The 21,274-nt window shown below is 42.0% G+C and overlaps 1 protein-coding gene across 3 annotated transcripts in view; it reads left to right on the forward strand.

The window, feature by feature from the left end:
- Positions 1–21,274, forward strand: part of Sema5c (Semaphorin 5c) — a 100,034-nt gene that overhangs the window by 38,704 nt on the left and 40,056 nt on the right. For all 3 annotated transcript variants that reach the window (XM_077403122.1, XM_077403121.1, XM_077403120.1), the window contains one exon: positions 7,004–7,118. In XM_077403122.1, coding sequence (XP_077259248.1) covers positions 7,028–7,118 — 91 coding nt within the window. In that variant the 5' untranslated portion in view covers positions 7,004–7,027. The remainder of the gene's footprint in view (positions 1–7,003; positions 7,119–21,274) is intronic.

Consider the following 21,274-nt stretch of genomic DNA (forward strand, 5'->3'; position numbering starts at 1 on the left):
GCTACATTTTATAAAGCGGAACCTGATATTGCGCGCGAATCGTGGAATACATCACGAAAAGGACTATACATATATAAAATAAATATTTCCACAATGATCACAAAGAAATTTATTTTAATAAAATATATGTTACATATAATAGAGAATAAAAACAACAAATGCGGTAAAAATACATTAACACATGAATAAAAATATTAAAATTTCTGTATAAGAAATCTTTTGCTTCACAATTTTTCCTTATATTATTTTTATCATAATTTTAGTAAAGCATATTCTTAAGCATGAAAGCGATAAGATGAAACCAATCGCCTGTAACGGAACAGAGAGATAAGTCTTTAATCAAAAGGCTCTTGTATAGATAATGCCTTTGACAAGAGTGGATACGAAATGCACGAGATATTAATATTCGAAGGGGCGGTTGCGCGTCCCTTTAAAAGTTTCGGGACCACTGTAGCGCTCGTGTATTATTGCACGTCTTTTAAAAGGTTTACCCTACGGGGACCACCGCGACGTCGTCCGGAATATCTTACGTATAGGAAGGAAGGATATACAAGAAAAACACGGAATTTCATCGACTCCCTTCGTCTTGCGAAAAAGCGAGTCGATTCCCTCTTTTCCTTGTCAGGCACAGACATCCATATTAAAACATTTTATTTGTACTTTAGGATCGCATTATACTTGAAGATCACAAAGATATATAATCTTAAATTATATTTTGATTTATTTTTTAATATGCGTAACTCAAATTTATTATTTTATAATTAGTTTTACAACAAATATTACAACATAATTGTACAACAAATAGTTTGCGTGACTCAAATTTAATTATTTTACAATTAATTTTACAAGAAATATTTAATTACAACTTTCTTCACATAAAATTTTTGAAAAAAAGTATTTAATAATATTTAATATGCAAAGCGTAAAATAGTTCTTTTAAGCGGTTTCTCAGGCAGATAAATTTTAGTTATTATCCAGCTTAGTTAAAATAATTTAGTTTAAGGAGAAGTGACACTATAAATTTGATATAAAATTGAAATTTTTAACTTTCGTACATCTTCCAAAGTGATGAAGACGCGCAAAATAGTTGCGCGTTTATTATCATTAAATATTCCACTTGTCCCGAGAAACCGTTAATGAATTATCGAGTATCGATTTGGAGCTGTTGATGGATCCGTTGATACGTCTACGTGTAAATAAACATAGAAGGTATCGAAAAGCCTCCTCTCTCACGCATTGCACTCAGAATAGGTAGGTACACACGTGTATATACTGTCGCTTTAACCACGTGGGTCCGCTTGTCTCATGTCCTCTTTTATGCCGCTATCTATTCATAGACGAGAAAGCAAGCTGTCATGATGACGAACGTCGAAAGACAAAAGAAATGCAGTGAAAGAATGAGAGAGGCGCGCTAGCGTGTCGTGTAGTTGCATTTTTTATGATTATGTCGTTTCTCCATTTGTTACACAACGTATCCCGGAGCTATCGAGAAAACTTACGAGATCGGATTCTCTTGCTGGCTGAAAATCAATTTTCTTTAAATTTTGTCACAGTTTTTTTTAATTTAAACAAGTGTAATTCAAAATTATCGCATTTATTGCTATTCTCTAAATCTCTGCAACTTTTCTGTATCGAATCCGAATGAATTTATTGTTCAATAAATTGCAACTTAATTTACTGACATTAGAACAACGACGTTATCGATGCAACGGCCGATTCTATGTTTCCTAACTTAGAGTCTTTCCCGTTATGTGTGTTAAACATACTTTTTCCGCACTCGGATACATGCATTCTTATATCGTGGCGCCAAGCACGGTGCATGGTGCAAGGAGGGAAAACGGTGAGGATAAATCGATCATTCGCGACACTATCGCGATCGTATTTGCAACGTCACAGTTGGTCAGAGTCCCGGAGTCTCGATCCTGGCGTAAAGGAGCAACTGCTGGCTACTATACCAAGTCGTAGGCGAGGTCGTCGACCTTGCCCGGTCTACCGTTCGCCATCGTCTGGTGCCGTCTGTCTCGTGTGGTTCACGACATGAGCAGCGCCTGTGTCCACGTCTACCGCATTCATACACCTGGATCACCGTACACAGGGTGTCCATGACCAACCGCACTCTCTACTGATCTCGTCCGAGTAAATGAGGACGTTTGTTTGAACAAATGTGACGGTTGCTTGAATGGGAAATAATTACGGTCGAACAGTCACGATGAATTATTTCGACGCGCGCGCGATCACGAATGTATTATTAGGCAATATTATCTTTCAATATACGAACATACACCGCGGCGTGGCGCTCTTTTCATTGCGTAATATGCGAGCGTAATATCGATTTAGTCAACAGTCATATCACGCTGCGATATACCGGTTCTTGCCCGAATATCGATTCGGTATATCCATGCTGCTTGGCATGCCAAAATATGTTACGGTCTCTCACGGAGACCGGTCTTTTATGAAGACAATCGTTAATCCTTAAAATATTGTATATGCGAAAGTATCACTTCACAATTTACATAAATGATTACGCCGTTATCTACCTGGGAGGGCATATGACTGAACGATCTATGGGTTGTGATATATTGTATCTACTCTTTATAAAGGAGAATACCTACAGTGAATACATACAGTGAAGAACGCGACAGACTCTGTTTTACAATGATAAAAGCGACTTTAAACAGTTTGATAAATTTGCCGATCGAAATCAAAGGCGTATAAAGAAAATATATCTAGTGCTTTTGTAAAATTCATTAAAACAGATATTCTAGCGAAAAGTGATTTAAAAGTTAGTAAAGAACAAAACGTTTTTGTCAGACATCCGCCAAATTCGGATGCAAGGTAAAATGTGTGTAAAATGGTGAACAATGCATCGCTGGCGAGCGGCACGGGAAGTGATACCTATTTCTAACTCCTTTACACGCTCCATTCCATCGAATGGTTTATATCGATCGCCCATTGTGTTACCTCTTGTGTACATCCTGACTTTCGGATCGCGTTGTATCGCTCTGTGTGGTCCACACGCGCGCGACTCACGAGCTAAAGTTTTACGAGCTTACCTCGTGGTAAACGCGGAGTGAGACGCGTCCTTACTTCGCATCGGAATAAAATAAGCCGATAGGATATACAGTTTCTTTCTCTCTTCCTCTATGTCTCTCTTTCCGGGATATACACACATATATAAATAGGTCGCCGCGGATAGATAGGCGCAGTCGAGCGGGACGCGAATCCGAGCACAAAATAGCTATAGATCTCCATCAGCGCGTCGCAAGACGCCGAGTATAAAGACTAATGGCGCAGTCATAAATGTCCCGCGTTGCTACACGGCCCGCGATGAGCAAAGTAACGTTGCACATTTCTTAGATAGGCGAATAGAAACGCGGACGGATAGATACGTGTATTTTGCTACTCGAACCCGAGATCCGAGCGCGATAGAGGCCGCGGATGCGAGCGAAATAACGGATGAGTTTAAGCTCGAGCTCGTCGTGTCGTAAGATACGGAGAATACGGAGGATAGTTGAGAATTCATAAACATCGACACGTGAGTTTGCAAACAGACGATAGAGGAATGATTATTGCGAGGCGATAGTGAAATGAAGTCGCGATTAGATTACCAGACAAAGAATATAGTGATTGCTCTAATCAACTTCGTTCTTTGGCGGGTTAACGCGCGGTCAAGTTCTGGGAATAAGTAACGATGTTTATTGCATAGATATAGAAATCCGAAATAATGATGAAATTTTGAAACTCTGTAGCAATATTTAGTAAAAAATCGCGAATCTCGTATGTGGTATAATGGAGATCAGAAATCAACTTTCTGGAGCTTCCAATATAGAATATCTAACGATTTATAATACAAAATATTCTTAATAATATTTCATTTAAATTGTCAATACTCAAATTTATCTTAAAATTGTATAGATGAAATAAAATAAAATTTAACTTAACATGTATTGAAGGATAAAAGAATAAGGAGCAAAATTATTAATTCATTCTCAACGAATAAATTTGCTTTTTCTCACAGAAAATATATTATTCTTTTCTCAGGAAAGATGAGAGAGAAACAATTACATTCCATGACATGGACATACATATGATCATAAATGTATACATAAATAGACGTGTGCAGTTTTACTTTGTAGTTTGTATCGATTCGCGAGCTTCACATGATAGACGAATTCAGGAGAGCATGCTTTCCACTTGACATTAACATCTGAAACGCTGAGTACACAGTACACAGCCTAACAAATTACCGCATGTACACATATTACATGCATTTATCAGGTTAATTAGATAGATATTTCTTCTTCGCCATTTAGACGCTCTTCGATAATAATGACGTCCCCTTTAGATATTTCGTTGACCCATTCATCATTGATGATGTGCATATACATAAATCCACAGATGCACTTTTGATAACGTATAAACTTACGCGACCGTTGTCGTCGTCTGCAACGATTGAACGTTTATTCGATTTGCGAGAACCGCTAAATCTGTGTCTTCGACGTGTGTGTGTGTGTGTGTGTGTGTGTGTGTGAGAGAGAAATCGTTCAATCACTCTAAACTGATTCGTTATCGCGAATACAAATATATAATCCCTATATGACTATCTATCAATATCGCTCGGTATAAATATTTTATTAGAGATAGCGTTGGTAGTAAAAGCTGGTGATACTTAAATAAATAAAGATAAGGCATTTTTCCTTCCTTTTTTTTTTAAATGCGAGTTTTTCTAAAATTCCGTTGCTGCTGTGTAAGCGGCTTTGCTTCTATATTTAATCCTCTAAACTCTAAAGTCGACGATCGAGCGAGTATAACGACACAATATGTGAGACGTAAGGTCAATCTGTCAGAATTACGCGGTCCAGCTATGACATTTATGAATATCGATGCGTGACGTACAACATAGCGATTTCGCCATACAGTATTCTCCTGCCTCACGACGCCAAGACGAATAAATCATCTCGCGGGAGATGCGGCGCGCGTACGCGCATCTGCATTCCTCGGGAGCCTCGCGTGCATTACTGCATTAAGGTCGTTCCGATCGCTGCCGGGGTGTGAATGCACACGTACGGATACTCCGTCTGCCACCTTTTTTTTTCCTCGTCGCCGCCAGGCCTGGAACGAATTGGGATGCGATAATCGCGGCTGACCGTTGTAAAATAAGCGTAAAAGGAAGAGATCGACCGAATTATCATATAATCCGAGACCGTTTTTACGGGATCATCGTCGCGGAACGGAGCGAATAGAATCACCTTTGAAATTTCAGAGTTAATAATTTTTTTTCTATAATGTATAGTTCCGCGGCAATTTATTGCGGTTTATTTTCCATATAGATCTGCTGGGCCATGTTTTTATTGTGACAAGCAGGATGGTCAGAAAATAATTTTATTAAAAAAAATGTTGGCTTTTATTTCTATTTGTACTATACATTTGTCAAAATAATATAAATGGTTACAGTTCTAATTTGTCAAAATAATATAAACGGATACAGTTCTAATTCGGTGACTTGATGATATAATGTTTTATCCACTGATACTATTCCGTTGTTTTTTTTACGGTGCTCTTTTGTGCACAAAGAAAGCGTGCCTTTGTAATATTTGATCGAGTACATGTTCGTTCGTCAGATAGTCACGACAGTTTTTTGTGGACGGACTGGAACGAGTAACAAAGGTGGACGTTAATTGACATCAGGACAGAAGCGTCGTTGTTGATTCGAGAGTGCTCCGGGTCGCATAATTAATTACCGTCCATCGAGAAGGACGGTAGCACTGCATGAGATATAAAGCTTCTCTGGGGGGATCCCAGCCAGCGTGTCCGATCCGGTCGCGATTTTTGTCCGATCTCAAGGCGATCCGGTAATTATTCGACGTAACGATACTGCGTCGTAAGAAGCCGATTCTACGACTGGCGCACTAACTTGGCCATCCTTTTAGCCGAACGATAATTGGATTTGTGCTAGGCTTACACTCTTCGTCTTCGTTACGACGCTTGTGTCGTCGATTAACCTTCTTTTGCTTAGATACGCCGTTGAAAGAAACAATTCTCAACAGAATGATAAAAGAAAAGAATTGCAATAAGAAGAAAAAATTCTAATTAAGAAATCTTACTGCTATTATCTTTCACTCACAAATGTAAGAAGAAAGAGAGAGAGAGAGAGAGAAAGAAAAAAAAAGCTAACGTTGAGTAAATCTACCGCGAAACATATGTTTGTACGTTTTGTACTACAATTAAAAATTCTCGCGCAACTTTCTCATATATAATTATCACATTTAACATAGTTCCTACTTTTTTCTTATGTGGTTAACATAGTTTCTGAAATTAATACGACTTTATTAACTCATCGAACCAGTTATACTTAAATCACAGTACGCCGCAACTTAATCGCCGTGCGCGACTCACGGATTTAATCACCGCGATACGATTCATTAACGGCTAATAAGACAGTGAAAATGATCTCGAAGCTTTTTCCGGACCGACTAGATGAGCCGACTTAATTGGTGGACATTATGTGATACACATGAGTAGGCGACTAACCACGCTGCCGAGAGTCGTTGAAACGGAACGGTCGTTGGTGGAATCGCATCGTCCGTGGATTACTCAGAGATGGCCAAATCGATCTTAATCTTGCCATCGATAACCGTGCGGTTTATCTCCGCGCAATTAATTGCAGCGTGCCCGCTCGCACGTAGAAAACGTCCAAGGCCGTCTCGTTGGACGTGGCCTAACGGCACGGACATGTAAATGTCAAGGAAATGGACGAAGAGAGAGCCTACCGCTCTATCTCTCACACTCTCTCACTCTCTATCTTTCTTCCCAGCTATTTCTCCGACTATTTCGTTCTTTTCCCAATACCATTAGTCAGGCTTTCTCGACCCCGGTAGTGAGTGCTACCCGAGATGCCTCGCGTCCCAATTAGAAGCCTGATAATCGATTCCGGCCCACTCCCACACGATCCGTAAAAGGATCAGACGCGTCAGAATAAAAAAAACGATGTTTTGCGTTGCAGAAGCGGGGACCGCACGTGACCAAGATGGAGCGGTGGACCGTGTACACGATGACGTTGCAGATCCTCGCCGCTATCGTTCGTGCTACCGAGGATTTTCGCCACGTCTCGTACGAAGGTAAGAAGCTACTTAAAGGACGCGGATATATTCATATCGACGTTTTATTCAGCGTACCGTGTTATTGCAAAAGATCTTGTTTACCTATTTGTTATCTTTGAATTATACCTATCTGAGTTCTGTAATCACGCAAGGAAGATTTCTTATCTTGCCGATTTAACGGTTCCAATTGGTAGCCACGTATAAAATCTAGTAGTCGATCGAGCAATCGCTGCTGCAGCTGATCGATTTGTGCACGATTCACGGAAATTGCGATCGAATCTCAAATAGCGTTCCGGACGTATATCGATAACCGCGAGCATCGATAATTTCTCTCCCGCGATCCCGTTAATTATTTTATCGCTTAAGCTAATTCGGAGTAACCGCGAGTCGATTACGCGCACATCCGATAATCCGCTCACGCGTTATCGATAAAAGAGCAACGATCGCTCGGCGATTCGCCGTCGAGTTTCGCTGGGCGAGTGAACAGGATCGGCGAGTTTTCTAGCCGCGATTATCTCAGAAAACGGGAGCACTCCTACGGACCGCGACAGAAATACACCTCATTCATCAAAGCGCGCATTATTGCGCCAGGTGCGTTATCGGCGCCGTTAAAAATGCCACGCGCGCCATTCTCAAGCAAGATCTACGAATTTCGATCGATCGGCCGTGCGTTCCCGCACGTAGCCGCGACGGATCGAGATCTTTGATCGCGAATCGAGGAAATTTTGCACTTGATTTTTGGCGGAAGACATCAATCTGCCCGTTTACAATATTACTCAAAATCTTTTAACCGTCAATCGCTCTGATAGATAACAGCCGCGCCAACAAATTCAATAACTTCAATTATTTATTTTTCATTCGTTTATTTGACAGAGGAAAAGCTCGATAATTCACAGTTGTTTGCTGTAATAACATTGCAATTTCAATTGTGTTGAGTTATTGCGCTTTGAATTAAAGAAAGTTTGTTCGAAATGAACTCTGAAAGGCAACAGCCGGCTTCGCATTCTTTCAATTCGACTCGGCGAGAGAGTATAATTTCCGGTGGTAACTTTGCAATTATGCGTTCGACGGAGTTCGACGGAAAAGCCCGATTCGTCAAAGTGTCATTAACGGGAAAGCGATAAAGGGGAAGGATATTCTACGTATCGATAATGATGTATCGGCGACGAAGCGATCGAGATTGCCGCGTGAAATCGTGCATAATCGTCAAAAGTAGGTAAATTTCCTCTAGGAGAGTAAATGCCCTCCAGCCGCACGATTTCCGTCCCGGAAGACGGGCATATAAATCCGTGGCGAGCGAGCGGGTCGAGCCGACCTGGGACGTTTATGCAAATTTAATTTCGCCCATAACCGCTTCTCTACGATACGTCGACGTGCCGGGTAGGCATGGCTAATCGATAAAAGAGAATATATCTCCGCGCGCGGTGTGCGTCGCGCGCGCAACGCACGGTGTCCAAGATCGAGCCCATTAACATCTCGCAAAAATGTCGGACATTCAGGGCACTTATCGCAAGCAATGACCCACAATGTACAGTTACCACGTAGGCGAGCTCCCAGCTCGATTATCGCGCACTTCGCGGCCCCGCGGAGAGAAAACGCAGATCGTGTTGAAGATGTGGGACGTGTGGTCGCCTGTATATGGATGGAGAACAGACGCCACGCCCGTCAAGCGGAAAACCTTGTATCGACCCCGGATTTAAATCCTAACGAGCTTAATGGATCGTTCCTAGCTCCCGACGGGCGTGCGGTAGCCCGTCTTTTTCTCGGCTCTTCTCTCCGCCTCTCTTTTTTCACCTAATAACGCTCCGGTGTCGGAATCGCGAAGAGGAAGACGTGGAAAGATCACTCAGCGCGCAAACCCGTGATTTCCATTTGCGCGTAAAACACTTCCCGCGGGTCGCTCGACGATGGCTTCGATGCCCGGCGGCTACGGACGATGCGACAGTCTCCCGCAATAATCGTGAGGCCTATATTAAGTTGGATCACGATTTTGTTACGGTTTCCCGCGCTTCTCGTGGTCGCCGTCACGTTTTGAACCGCGCGCGGAATGCGGAATATGGCTATTAAAAAACAGTGGCTTCGTGTATCTCCCGAGTCGATTAAAATAACGTGATTATAACACACATTATTGATTTCTCTTCAAATTCTTTCTTTGCTCAATGACAAAATTATAGAGAGTATTATATTTTATATAATAAATTTGTGGCTATAATGTTGATTAAAACAGCAACATGTATCGCCCATGAAATAGTATGTCGGCCTGAAATCAAAGGTCGCACGCTTTTTTCCCACATTGGAAAATAAAACTATCATCGTGTTTAGTCCGTTCGGGCAAACGTACGGCATTGGCGATAGCCTCGGAATGTCGTTATGATAATTTGTGATCCTGCGGCAAACCATTCCGCTTCTCGCGGAGAGAACAATCGCCGACAAAACAACAGCACATATGCGCGCTGATAATACTTACGCGCGCGTAATGTATGAGAGATATTTCTGTTTCCGTGAATTCTCGTGAATTGCTTTCCGCGCAATCTGCATTCCTGGGGATTTAAATCTCCGCTTAATAACGACGGTATCGGTTGATATTTATTGCTATTTGCGAAAGCGGCATCTGTTGCGGTTGTTGACTAACAAAATGAAATCGAAAAGCCGTCTTTTAATGCAAATTATTATTCAATTTATTTCGATGTTTATTGATCGGTCGTGCAAAATATGTCCCTCTTTCGTACAGCAAATGTGGGAGTTACAGGACGTGTTGAAAAGTAACACGTGTTTCAGAGGAAATAATAAAACAGAGTGCAAAGTTTAAAAAAAAACATTAATCCAATCCGGATCTAATAAGCAGATATGCGGGTATAGAGTATCAATTATTCTCCGCTATATCTCTTTGTTATGAAATTCAATTGTACTGACTCATACACTTTCCAAAACAAACGATCCGATTGTTGAGAGTTCCCCGCGTGAGTTTTTAAAGTCTTGAACTATGATAAATTCTCCCACTCATTCTGATCAGTCGCGCGAATAATAGTCATGATACTCCGTTATGGTCTTTCTCTCTTTCTCTCGCCAATGGATCTTTTTTTTTGTCATTGTGTGGGTATCGTTGTGCGGCTAGGCGTTGTAATTGACCACATTGTTAACGTTCGCGAAAGCGACGAACGTTATTTATAACGGTATCGGGTTGCTAATGTGCGGCGAACATCAACGAGTCGATATCAGATCTCGGGAATGTCTTACGCAAGAACGGTTAACGCGAAAGAAATTTGCAGGCAGAAAGTTTGCTCGTTAAAACACCTCACACGATTGGCGTCAGGAGGCAACGACACCAGGTGTATAGTGTATACGATATGCTTATACAGGACGGACGTCGTGTTCCTGTAACGGTATTATTTGCGCACTGTCCGGATAGCATACGGCGATAGCCCAATACTTATGGTAGAATATGCATTGAGTAACTAAATATACACTTCGCTTTGTGGCCAACAAAAGAACATCAGCGCGAAACAGCGCGGTATAGTCACACGGTATAACCATTCGTGTTCGTCACATTATTTTAATATTATTGATGTGTCACTGCGATTTTGAACAGAAGAATCCTTTATATCCTTTTTTTAGGATAAAGAATAATGGATTCCATGAAAATCAGAATTAAGATTTGTTATTTTGTACTTTTTCCAGTCTAAATATTTTGTAGCAATTTATACAGAGTTTTTCTCGAAGAACAGGAAGTAGAAAAAAAGTCACGTTATTCCTCAGTGTGAAATGCAATTACATCGCGGAATGACGAGAGCCTTGTTTCATGGGGGAGAGACGTTACTCGATTCTAATTAAATTCCGAATACACAGGGGCACAGACCGCGCTCAGATTGCGAACGAGCTTGTTAAGCGCTCTATTGCACGTCGAAAATGACAAAGCAATTCTCTTCTAATTATCCCGGTATAAGGCACGTCGAGAGGGTACATTGTACCTGTGCCGGAAGGTTTGCTTTCGTTCCGCTCCTGAGAACCGGCAGCGATTGTTTGCGGTGCGTCCATACAAACGGGTTGATTCGCGAGGGAAATAGTCTTCAGCCGACCGTGGAAGTCCTCCGGGTATCGACCGCAATGTCTCGATTACGGAAAGCGATCCGCTTAAGACGCAATCGTATATCTTTCGTAACGCATATCTGTTCGAGCGAAAACGCGCAAAAAATTTTTTACGAAAGCGGACGCGTTTAATATGTGCGCAAGTGATCGTTTTTTGTTAACAAGATAATATACATTTTGCGAAATAAACGACCGCTCATTGGAGAGACAAGTTTCAATCGGCAGTGCATGAAAAATGTGTCTTAATCGCGAGTAATATACTCAACAAGGTAAAGAGAATATAAAGTGGCAACTGTGTAGTAGAAAGAGAACAACACGTTATATAAGAAGGGCAAGGAAAAGAATCCAAAACTGTACACTAATGCATATAAATTCGCTTTCTTTAACATGAAGATGAATTAGGTTTATCTGGATGCTATGATATTTTGAATGCTATAGTTATTGAATAACTAAAATCGAGAATTAACTTCTATAAATTCTGCAACACTTGAGGATCTCGCGAGACTTTTTTTTTTGTAGGGCAGGGTAAAACCACGGGGATAATTTTAACAGAGCCTCGAAGGCTGATTTTTCAACTGGAATACCATCGAAACCAAACGTCGAGATTTTCCTACCGCGCTCGCTCACTCGCGCCCTTTTGCCGGGTTTCGCAGTCGCGCCACGTTGCCCCGGGGTTCATGGGGTGCATAAATTCATACTAGCAATGCTTGTGTCGCGTGGCACGCGGGCTGGCGCCACCGATAATTACCGTTTTGCCGTTTACAGCTGCGTTTTGCGCGGGACCACCCGCGCCAGTTTCTGCCGCCGCGCCGTGCCCCTCGCGGCGATACAAGCTGCGATTGTAAGCGAGAGTCCGTAATTTTATTTTCGCCAACATAAAAGCCGGACGTCATTGATATATTGGAAGCAGCTAGCTTGCAGCTATACGACTCGATCCCGATTTCCTCGCTTGCTTTTCTCTCCCTTAATTGCCGCGCGATGTCCCCGGCAATCGAGGCTATCGGATCAAACGCCTACGACACAAAATGAAATTCCCCGTTCTCTCCGTTCCTTTATTTTCGTTTGTGGTTACGACTCGAAAGCGTGGAGATGTCCCGTTGATTACCGAGGCGTGAATAACAAGTCGTTTTATATACCGCCCCCGTGGACGGCCGAAGGCTGCTAGAAATTAAGCGGGAAATGTATTCCTGCGTGTGTTTCTCGTTACATCGACGTCGAAAGCAAGATTTCATTTTGGCCGACGGCGCCTTAAAAGAACGCGATCGTGTGCACTGATTTACTCTAAGTCCGCCGTTTCTGTATCATTCTCTCAGCAAAACATATATGGACTTGAAAGATGAACCCTTCTTTCGACGACCCTTTTTTCGTTCCTTCTTTCATCTTTTAACATTTACGACGTTAATGCACGCACTTATTGCGTTTACGCAACTATTTGCGAATTAATCTCTTTGAGTATATTATTACCCTTCTCCTACTTCTTTATTTTCTTTATTTCTTACGCTTTTTATTTGTACTCTCTTACTTAATTTTTCTCTACACATTCATTCATTTAAAGATTAAAATGCACATATGCTAGCTGCATGTCTTTCAAAGAGGTACACGCATGACACGGTGGAAATTTATGGCGAAAAATCGTGCGCCGTTTGTCTCGAAAATACAAATGTACGTGCGCGAAACTTTTCTTGCTGACAAAACACATGGTCGTGACATTCAAGGTTTCGCGTCGAAGCGAAAAAGAAAGGCGGTGCAGCGATTTGCAAGGCGTCAAAACATCACGTAGACGGCGCAAACTTGGAGTTGCGTTTTTGCCTACAATGTCTACAGTGTCTTCAATGTCTACAAGCATGCAGTAAATGTGTTGACATATTTGAGCTACTTTTAGTTGTTTCTTAAGATTAACTATAGCAACACAACCGCGTAACGCGATATCAGTGAGATATTTTTGTAATATTTATGTAATTATTTTTATTAATCTTATATCCATGTAATTATTTAATTAATTTGCATATAACCGTTTTTACAATATTTTTTTCTATTTCATTACTTGAACTTTCGCTTTCTGCAGATATTTTACGATACATAACTCAGTCATACTTTTTTTACAATTATACGATTGTAAATCCACCTTCCGTAATCTTACGCCAGGTTAAGGGTTAACATAGACGCTTCTTTAATAGTCTCATATTTTAAATATAACCCGCAGTTTAGTTTATAATCACGGCTTTGCATCGCGCGCTCGTATATTCTCTAGGAACGAACTATGTTAAAGCCGCAATTATCTCCCATCTACGATCACGTGTTGCTTTCTTCGTTTTATGTTGGATAATTTCCCTGCGAGATTTCGTATATGCTTAGGAAATGAAAGTTAAACCGAAACGATTGCTGTACTAACATTCTACTCCTGTTCTCTTCACTTCCGAGGAAAGGAGTGGCTAACGGCACGGACGGGTCGTATACCGACGAGAGTAAAATGCCGTAAATCTCGGCGCAGCGCGATAAATCACGCATTTATTTTCGTTCCACGTCTCATGAAAGCTCGCGAGGTTTTCCACGGAAGCCCGTTGTGCTCCTCCATCCTCCCTCGTATGCACACGAGTCTCGTTACGCGACGCAGTAGCGACCGCGGCGGTCATCGATGTTCTCCAGTTCACCGGATAAGGTAAACGAGTACCTCGAGTCGTAGAAATGTGTATTATTCAAGAGAACAATCTATCGAACGAAAATTTGCATTTTCTTATGAACAATTGCATTGATGTATAATATTCTTATCGTAAGATGTTTATTTACTTCATTGTCACGTTTGCCTTCCAACTGTTGAATAACTTTGACTTATTACAATCTGTTAATGTTGATTGATTAAGGATGACCCCTTACAATATTTTTATATAATGTATAAAAAACATGTTATGGTCTTTTAATATAGGAAAGTATCAAACGATTAATGCAATAACGGTTACGTAATTTACGTATTATGGCTACATCATGTTTTTATATTATTTCGTCATTATCGACGATAGGAGCAACCTCTCATGGTGTTTGTGTTAATTGTAAATGTGCGAGAGAAAATTGCGACAATTATTTGCTCTTTCGAGAACGGGTTTCTCAAGTCTTAAGGGGCTCGATATCGTTACGCTCATTTTGCATTAACTCTTAAGTACGCTCATCCGCGATCGCGATATGTCTTTTATAAAAAAACCGGCAGAGGCTTATTTAATATAATTTCTCGCTAACGACGCGCTTATTTACATATCAGCGGTGCGGCATGCGTTGTAAAAAAAAAGACGAATATCTCGAACCGCCGTATATGTATACGGTGCACGTTGATCAATTAGAGGTTCCATCCTCTGATCATCGAGTTATGTTTTTGAAGTGCGTAAAGAACGCAAAGTGGACCGTCACGCGGTTACACAACGGCACGAGAAGAAATTCAGAACTGCACTGACTGATTACGGACTGGATTTCGCAATAAAGGCTAAGCGTTACCGATAAATTATAATATTCATATCGCTCGGCTAGAAATTATTGCGAGAAAATACACGATCCAATATTATATCGATTTCAATTCTGATATAAAACTCGCACGTAAAAATTCCGTTTAGCTCGCGCGCGTGGGCAGAAGGTTCGGCACGCGCCGTAAACGTGCTGCCGATCCAGAACCGATTCGCGCTATAACTGCATCGCCGTTTGTCGATCCGAACCGTGCGGAATTCTCGCTTCTACCTTTCGCGACACGCACAAAACTACACGCTCACCAGCACGGGGGTTCTCTAACTCCCCAACGACAGTTTCGATATTGTTGCGCAGATATTATATATAGTAAAAAAAAACTGCGCAACGATACCGAAACTGTCGTTAAGGAGTTATTAGAGAATCCCCATGCACACACACACGACGCAGTTGCCGACGTGGAGATCCAGCGCGAACGTCCGCAGTTGTACCAAAAACTACATTCTCCTTTTTACGAGTTAAAAAATATAATGTTGATACAGTTCTCTATCATAAATTAAATTAATATGTCTAAGTTAATTAAAAGATTAGAGAAAGACCTATCTAATACCAAGAAGTCTACGTTAAGGCAGCTGATATAGATAAAAAGACGTAGAGAAGAAACTTTTTGCACTGAAACGCTCGTGATTTTTCAGGCCGGCAGTACACGCACTCGTAACCTTTGTTTTCCTAACGAGAGAAATGAGAAGAGAACGAGAGAGAGAGAGAGAGAGAGAGAGAGAGACGAAGCTAGAGCCGAAGATAGAAAATCTTTCCGCGCGTGTCGCGCGTGGGCGACGCTTATGGCACGCGCCGACGCGCGCGCGTATACGCGAGTTTCTTTCCCTCTTCGCGTCTCTCCTCCAAATGTGTGTTGTACCGGAGAAAGGTATTCCTCTCCTCGGGTTCCTCGGTCCCGTATCGCACGCCGTGATCATTCTCTCGACGATCATTCTCGCACCCGCTTCATTTTGCAAGCCGCAATAGTCACGCCGTCTCCATCGCGCGTGGCCGCTTTCTAGAATGCCACACGCTCGGCGCTGAATTTTCTCATTGCGGTCTCTTCTTTCCTCTTTATACCGTTGCGTTCTGCAGATCGGGTAAGACGGGAATGCATCGCGGACTCGGGCAGGTTTATAAGAGCGATTTGTATCTCACAATCAGTGTGGCAGGAAGAAAATGAAAATCTTTCGTCGTAACTTGATTAACTTTCAACTGGCGTCACTTTCATGAGTTTCATAATTTCACGATTTTAATCATATACCTTGAATAGAGAATTACGTTTTCAGAATGCACGGCGTAGTTATATTGTTTAACTCCTTTTCTTTTCAAATTTATGCGTTCTATAAATAACTTTCCGTAGGATAAATTGTGCCTGTATCCAAGAAAGGCGCGACCCTTTCATTTTTTTTTTTTCACTATGTTCTTTTCTTCTGAGCGGTTTGCTTGCTATAATAGCTACCAATGTCCTGCGTCAGAGCACAAGCTCGAAGGCGTGCGCTTCCTTTCAGTGGGTGGATTTATAATCGCCACGGGTGGCGCGGTAGGAAACCGAGTTGATAAAGTTGCAGCGCCAGCGAGGCGTTCGTGGCTCGTCAGCGACGGATGCTGTATCAGAAACCGAAGAAGAATCTTTTCTTCTTCGACCAGTGTCATTATGAGCGATATCCCTTTAATAATCGCGGTTCGATATCGTTCAATATCGCGACAGCATCCTGTCAGCAACTTGATTATATTTATTTTCGAGTTATTTTTGCGACCAGAATACAAATTTAATCCGTATAGTACCATTCTTGTAATATCCTACATGTAACTTTAAAATAACGGAAGAATTTAAAAAATGATTATAATATAAGATTACACGTATTAATTAAGTAATTTCTTGATTTATGCGGACATCAATTTCTCTTATTTTTACATGTTTATTATATATATCCTGTTGTTAGAAATCTCAAGAAGGCGAAAGTTACGAAAATTACGGCGGAAATTATAAACGTCGTAGTGTATATTCCATAATTCAATTTTGCCCAGCATTTTCGCCTGGCCCCGGTGATCACGGAGTACCAACGACTTAATGAAAGTAACGAACACCGCGCGGAGGCGACCCGCGGATTACAAAAATGTCTGTAACGCAATAATGGCGCAAGCAGCCGTCTTCGTCAGGCGAGTCGTCGATGATCCTTTGTTTGGCACGCCTCGTTACTGATTACGATCGTACCTTTCTATCGTCTAAGATCGATTAGGATCGGATCGTTGTTAAAAGTGGTCTTCGCGGCCTTCGGAATCCACCTACGTCACCCGCGTACAAAAGCGTCTAATTGCGCTTTAATCGCGTTACGTCAGTTTTCGATGGTTATCGCCGAAGTTTTTGCTCAGGTGCGGTCTCAGCTGCGCGGACTCAGAGACTTTGTTAACACCTCTAGAGAGCGTTCTCCGAAAGGAACACGAGCTCGGGACGACTAAAAAGCCAAAAGAAACCGGCGCTGTTTTTGGTACGGTGATTATTTATTATCCCGTATGACAGAATCGATATCACCCAATTCTCTTGAAAGCGTTCTTCGAAATTCACCGGTTTTTCGAAATGTTACATAAATGATACATAACAGAGAGATGCGTAATTTTTCTCGTTTCTCTCTTGAAAAGTTTTAAAAATAGAATAAGTGGATATTATCTAGCAACTCATTCGCATTTGACTGGAATCATCACTTCAATTTCCCGTCAATATTTATCAACTTTTTCTGAATATTTCATGAAGAATTGCGTTTACCAAAGTACGCAAGATTTTTCTCGTTCCTCTTTTTTAATATCTTTTAAAAGGATGCGAATCTTCACGGTGTGAATACACATCTTCCAATGCCAAGTTACCAGAGCCACTACACGTCAACTTGTGACGCGCTTCGTCGAGGCATTCCTTGAAGACTCGAACCGGAAGCAATCGCGGATGAAACTGAAAGGGACCGCTATCCACGGTAGAAGGACAGTTATCGCGCGGCATATGAATCGATATCATTCAATCGCCCGAAGCGATTTTCTCGGACGCGTTAATGCTATCGAGCGTATCGAGCCATCGCGCAACTCGCTGACGACACCTTCATACACGCGATTCTTGACTCAGCCTCGAATTCTTTATGTACATACAACGTGTAACGTGGCCGATCATCGTTGCCGCAAGCAACACCTTCGCGTCTTGATTAAACTACTCGGAGTGGCGCGAGATACCGAGGTCGCATACGTTAACATCTCGGTTTTACGAAACGCAGTGGCGCAAAATTTATTCCCTGGCTTAGGAAACGGTGAGTGTGCGAAGAAAATCATTCGTCGATATTTATAGATGTAAAAACAAATAAGGATAAAAGAACCTCTTCAAACTTTGTCGGAGAATCGTCGGAGGAACAGCTAAGAACGATTTCTCAATTCTGCCAAAAATCTATGCGTATTTAAAAATCGAACTATTCTTCGATAATAATTCGCTGCTTTGTAGATCAATATAGTTAAAGGTCTTCAATTGATTGTTATTTAACTTGCCTTTAATAGTACTTGGCCTGTTTATTGAATTTGGAAAGTAGATAAACAGATAGAGAAAGAGTGAATGTGTATGTGTATTCTTTAGCATGCCATATTGTAAAGTCGTTGTGACCATAAAGGCGATCTTGCGCGCCGCGTTTTTATATATATTGCGTCGGATATTCTCGCGTATCATCTGTCCCTCATCGCGAGGCGTGCCCACGTCCGACATGGACGTCCGTCTGCCTTCGTGCGACTTACGAGAATAATCCGCCTACGCGATTTAATTTCGTCTTAAGACGCGCAAGAGCAACATCTCTCGACCGCAATAAATCGTTCCCGGGCGCAGCGGTTTTTGCATGGTGAGTGTAATAGGAGGCCCTTGCGCGTGGCACCCCATGGTCGTTTCTATGCTGTAAGAGCATTATGTCGCGGCCGAACCACCAAGTGGAGCCAGATCCCTTTGGAGAGAGTTGGTTACCGCTCATTCTCTACTGCCCTCGTCCGTTTTCCCATCCATTTTCCTGCACACGCGTGTATGCATATTACGAGCGCACCCATTTATTCTTTTATATCTGCATGTACTCTTTTATACACCCCTTTTTTTGTAGAGGCGCGGCGCTTATAAGAGTCTGGATAATATGGTCTTCTCGTGTTAGCAAGCAGCGTCCTGTTAAGGGAAGAAACCATTACGTACTTTGAAGCGCCTAATTAATTACATTGTATTTTGAAGCAAGCGATACTCCGCCTTTAACCGAGACGGCTCTTTATTACTCTTGTAAAAGTACACTTTTTTATTTCTTTCCTCCGCATTGACGCTTTCTGGATTACGACGCTTTTAAATTAGCAGCTGGTGCTTTATTAAAATGCACCGGGTAATTTGTTCTTCTTAAACATGGCTTAGTCTTCTTTGAATTTCTAACTCTTTAATGAATTTATAAGAAAAACACTCGATATATATTCACGATAAAGAAGCAACGAAAATCATTGCTGATCACCGCGAATTGACGATACCGGTTTGAACTGTAAATATCTTCATACGAGGTATCATTACGCCACGTGCGAATCTCGGAGAAAGTTTGACGCGTCGATTGAGAGAGCCGTGGACATATCCGAAAATTTTTACGGCCGAGGGCTCGATTAACGCGCGTCGCTAATAATAAGGTGTAATCGAGCACGCTGACTTCGTCGTAAAACCGTAATGATCGCCGGGCGCGTATCTGGCCGTTAACGATCTCATGAACGACGGCGCCAAGGTCGCGAAATCTGCAAGGCGCGCTGATATCCGAAGCGTCGACCGCGCCGATTTCTCTCACGGTAGTGGAACGAGGTGACGGAGTGTAGTACATATGTAATACTTGATACTTCTCTCACTCGGTTCCCTCGCGATCACTCGAGGGGAAGGAAGATTTACGTCCGAGTCGCCGAAATAGGCAGGGCCAAATGGGGTGAAGGAGATACGGCCCATTCTTATATGAAAATCGAGACATTTCCATGAATATGTTCTTATACATTTCGTCAAATAAGCGGATGATGAGAGTTATATTTCATATTATGCGAAATAAGATATCTTCGACTAGTCCCGCATTTCTCTTTTTCGCCTTTTCGATTTTTCCGTTTGGTCAATGCGGAAGCGATTTAGATCACTTTGAACACCTCGACCATTTGTAAACAAGACCCCCGATGCCGATTAAGCTCTCGTTTCTCGTAGACGGTACGTATAGCGTATTAAAGTTTTAACAAAGTTAGCTTACAGATGAAACGATCCAAATAGACTTGGCCGCTATACGGTTCCGCTCGTAAATTGAATTTCAAAATCGGCGAATATTACCGAGCGCCTTTCATCTATCTGAGCGTTCAACCATCGTTAAATTTCCAATAGCGAGGTCGACGGCAACTCGCCCGCGGTTAACGAGAACCGATCTTCTACCGGGTAAGGAGATCTCCGGACTGGAAGCCGCTTGCCTGCACGATCACCGAGACTCCAGTGCGGGGCTGTGTGCATCTTAGACGACCGTTCTCTCGGCGGTTCTTCTTGCTCGTACTTGGACTATCGTTTCGTGATTACGCCCGTCTCCTCCCTGCTCCCCTTCGTCCTTAACGGTCTTCGGTTTCCTTTCTGCCCAGTTGATACCACTCCTCACTGTTCTTGTTCTCAGAAGCCCGCAGTGCTGGTACTCGGCACAAACGTTAACGCGCCACAGCAATTAGCCTATTCAATTACGTCGTCGAGGCGACAGAAATGCTGCTTTGTCATAGTAGCACGTCGTAGTAAATGCGTGGCGAAGATTGCACACGTAATAATGGGGAACATGCGGTTTCGAGCTTAAGCTTTTGTGCGTGTGTAACCGTGCGCGCTACTTTTTAGGGTTTCCTCAGCGTGGCTCCCGTTGTATATCGTAATTAATCATTCTTAACTGTCTACACTCGTGACCAAGATAGATTATCGTGGTACTCTTTTAAAAAGATCTCCGTATCTAATAATATTGATCGAATAAAAAACAGTCAGTTAAGCGGCCAGAATAAATTAACGAGCAGATTGCGCGTTGGAGCATAGATTGCCAATTATCTTCCTTACTAATAAATTATCTTTCGAATTTTGCGATATTGTCTTTCGCGCGCGAACATCTTACAATAATGTTATAATAATACCATTTCAAGTTTTGTACGACGATTTTTTTTTAGTCGCGCTACTTCAGATCGCAATTTTATAGATATCTGTATAAAAATTTTTACGATTGGTGCGTATTAATTGGCCCCGTAAATGTAAACCTCACGTTTTTTATTTTAAAATAAAATTTAAAATATAGAGCGAACGAGCAGTGAATGCGAAACGACTTTCCTGTTAAAATCGAGAAGATCACATGTGTCGCAGTGAGGACGAACCGAACATTGATTAACGTTCGATTCACATTCGATTTTCTCGTCACTGGCAGCGCACGCCGGAGAGAAAGTTTTAAATAAACTCAATTTCGCGCTCGCCGTTCGTTTGCACGTAGCCTTAACGAATAATACCTTAATCCGCTTAAACGTAACCCACGCACGTTTGGAGCTTACGCGCTGCGGTATTACAGTATCGTGATCGGGATCATCGAAGC

This window comes from Temnothorax americanus, unplaced genomic scaffold (assembly GCF_048541705.1).
Source record: "Temnothorax americanus isolate GAGA-0224 unplaced genomic scaffold, ASM4854170v1 Scaffold17, whole genome shotgun sequence".
In the NCBI taxonomy this organism is placed as follows: domain Eukaryota; kingdom Metazoa; phylum Arthropoda; class Insecta; order Hymenoptera; family Formicidae; genus Temnothorax; species Temnothorax americanus.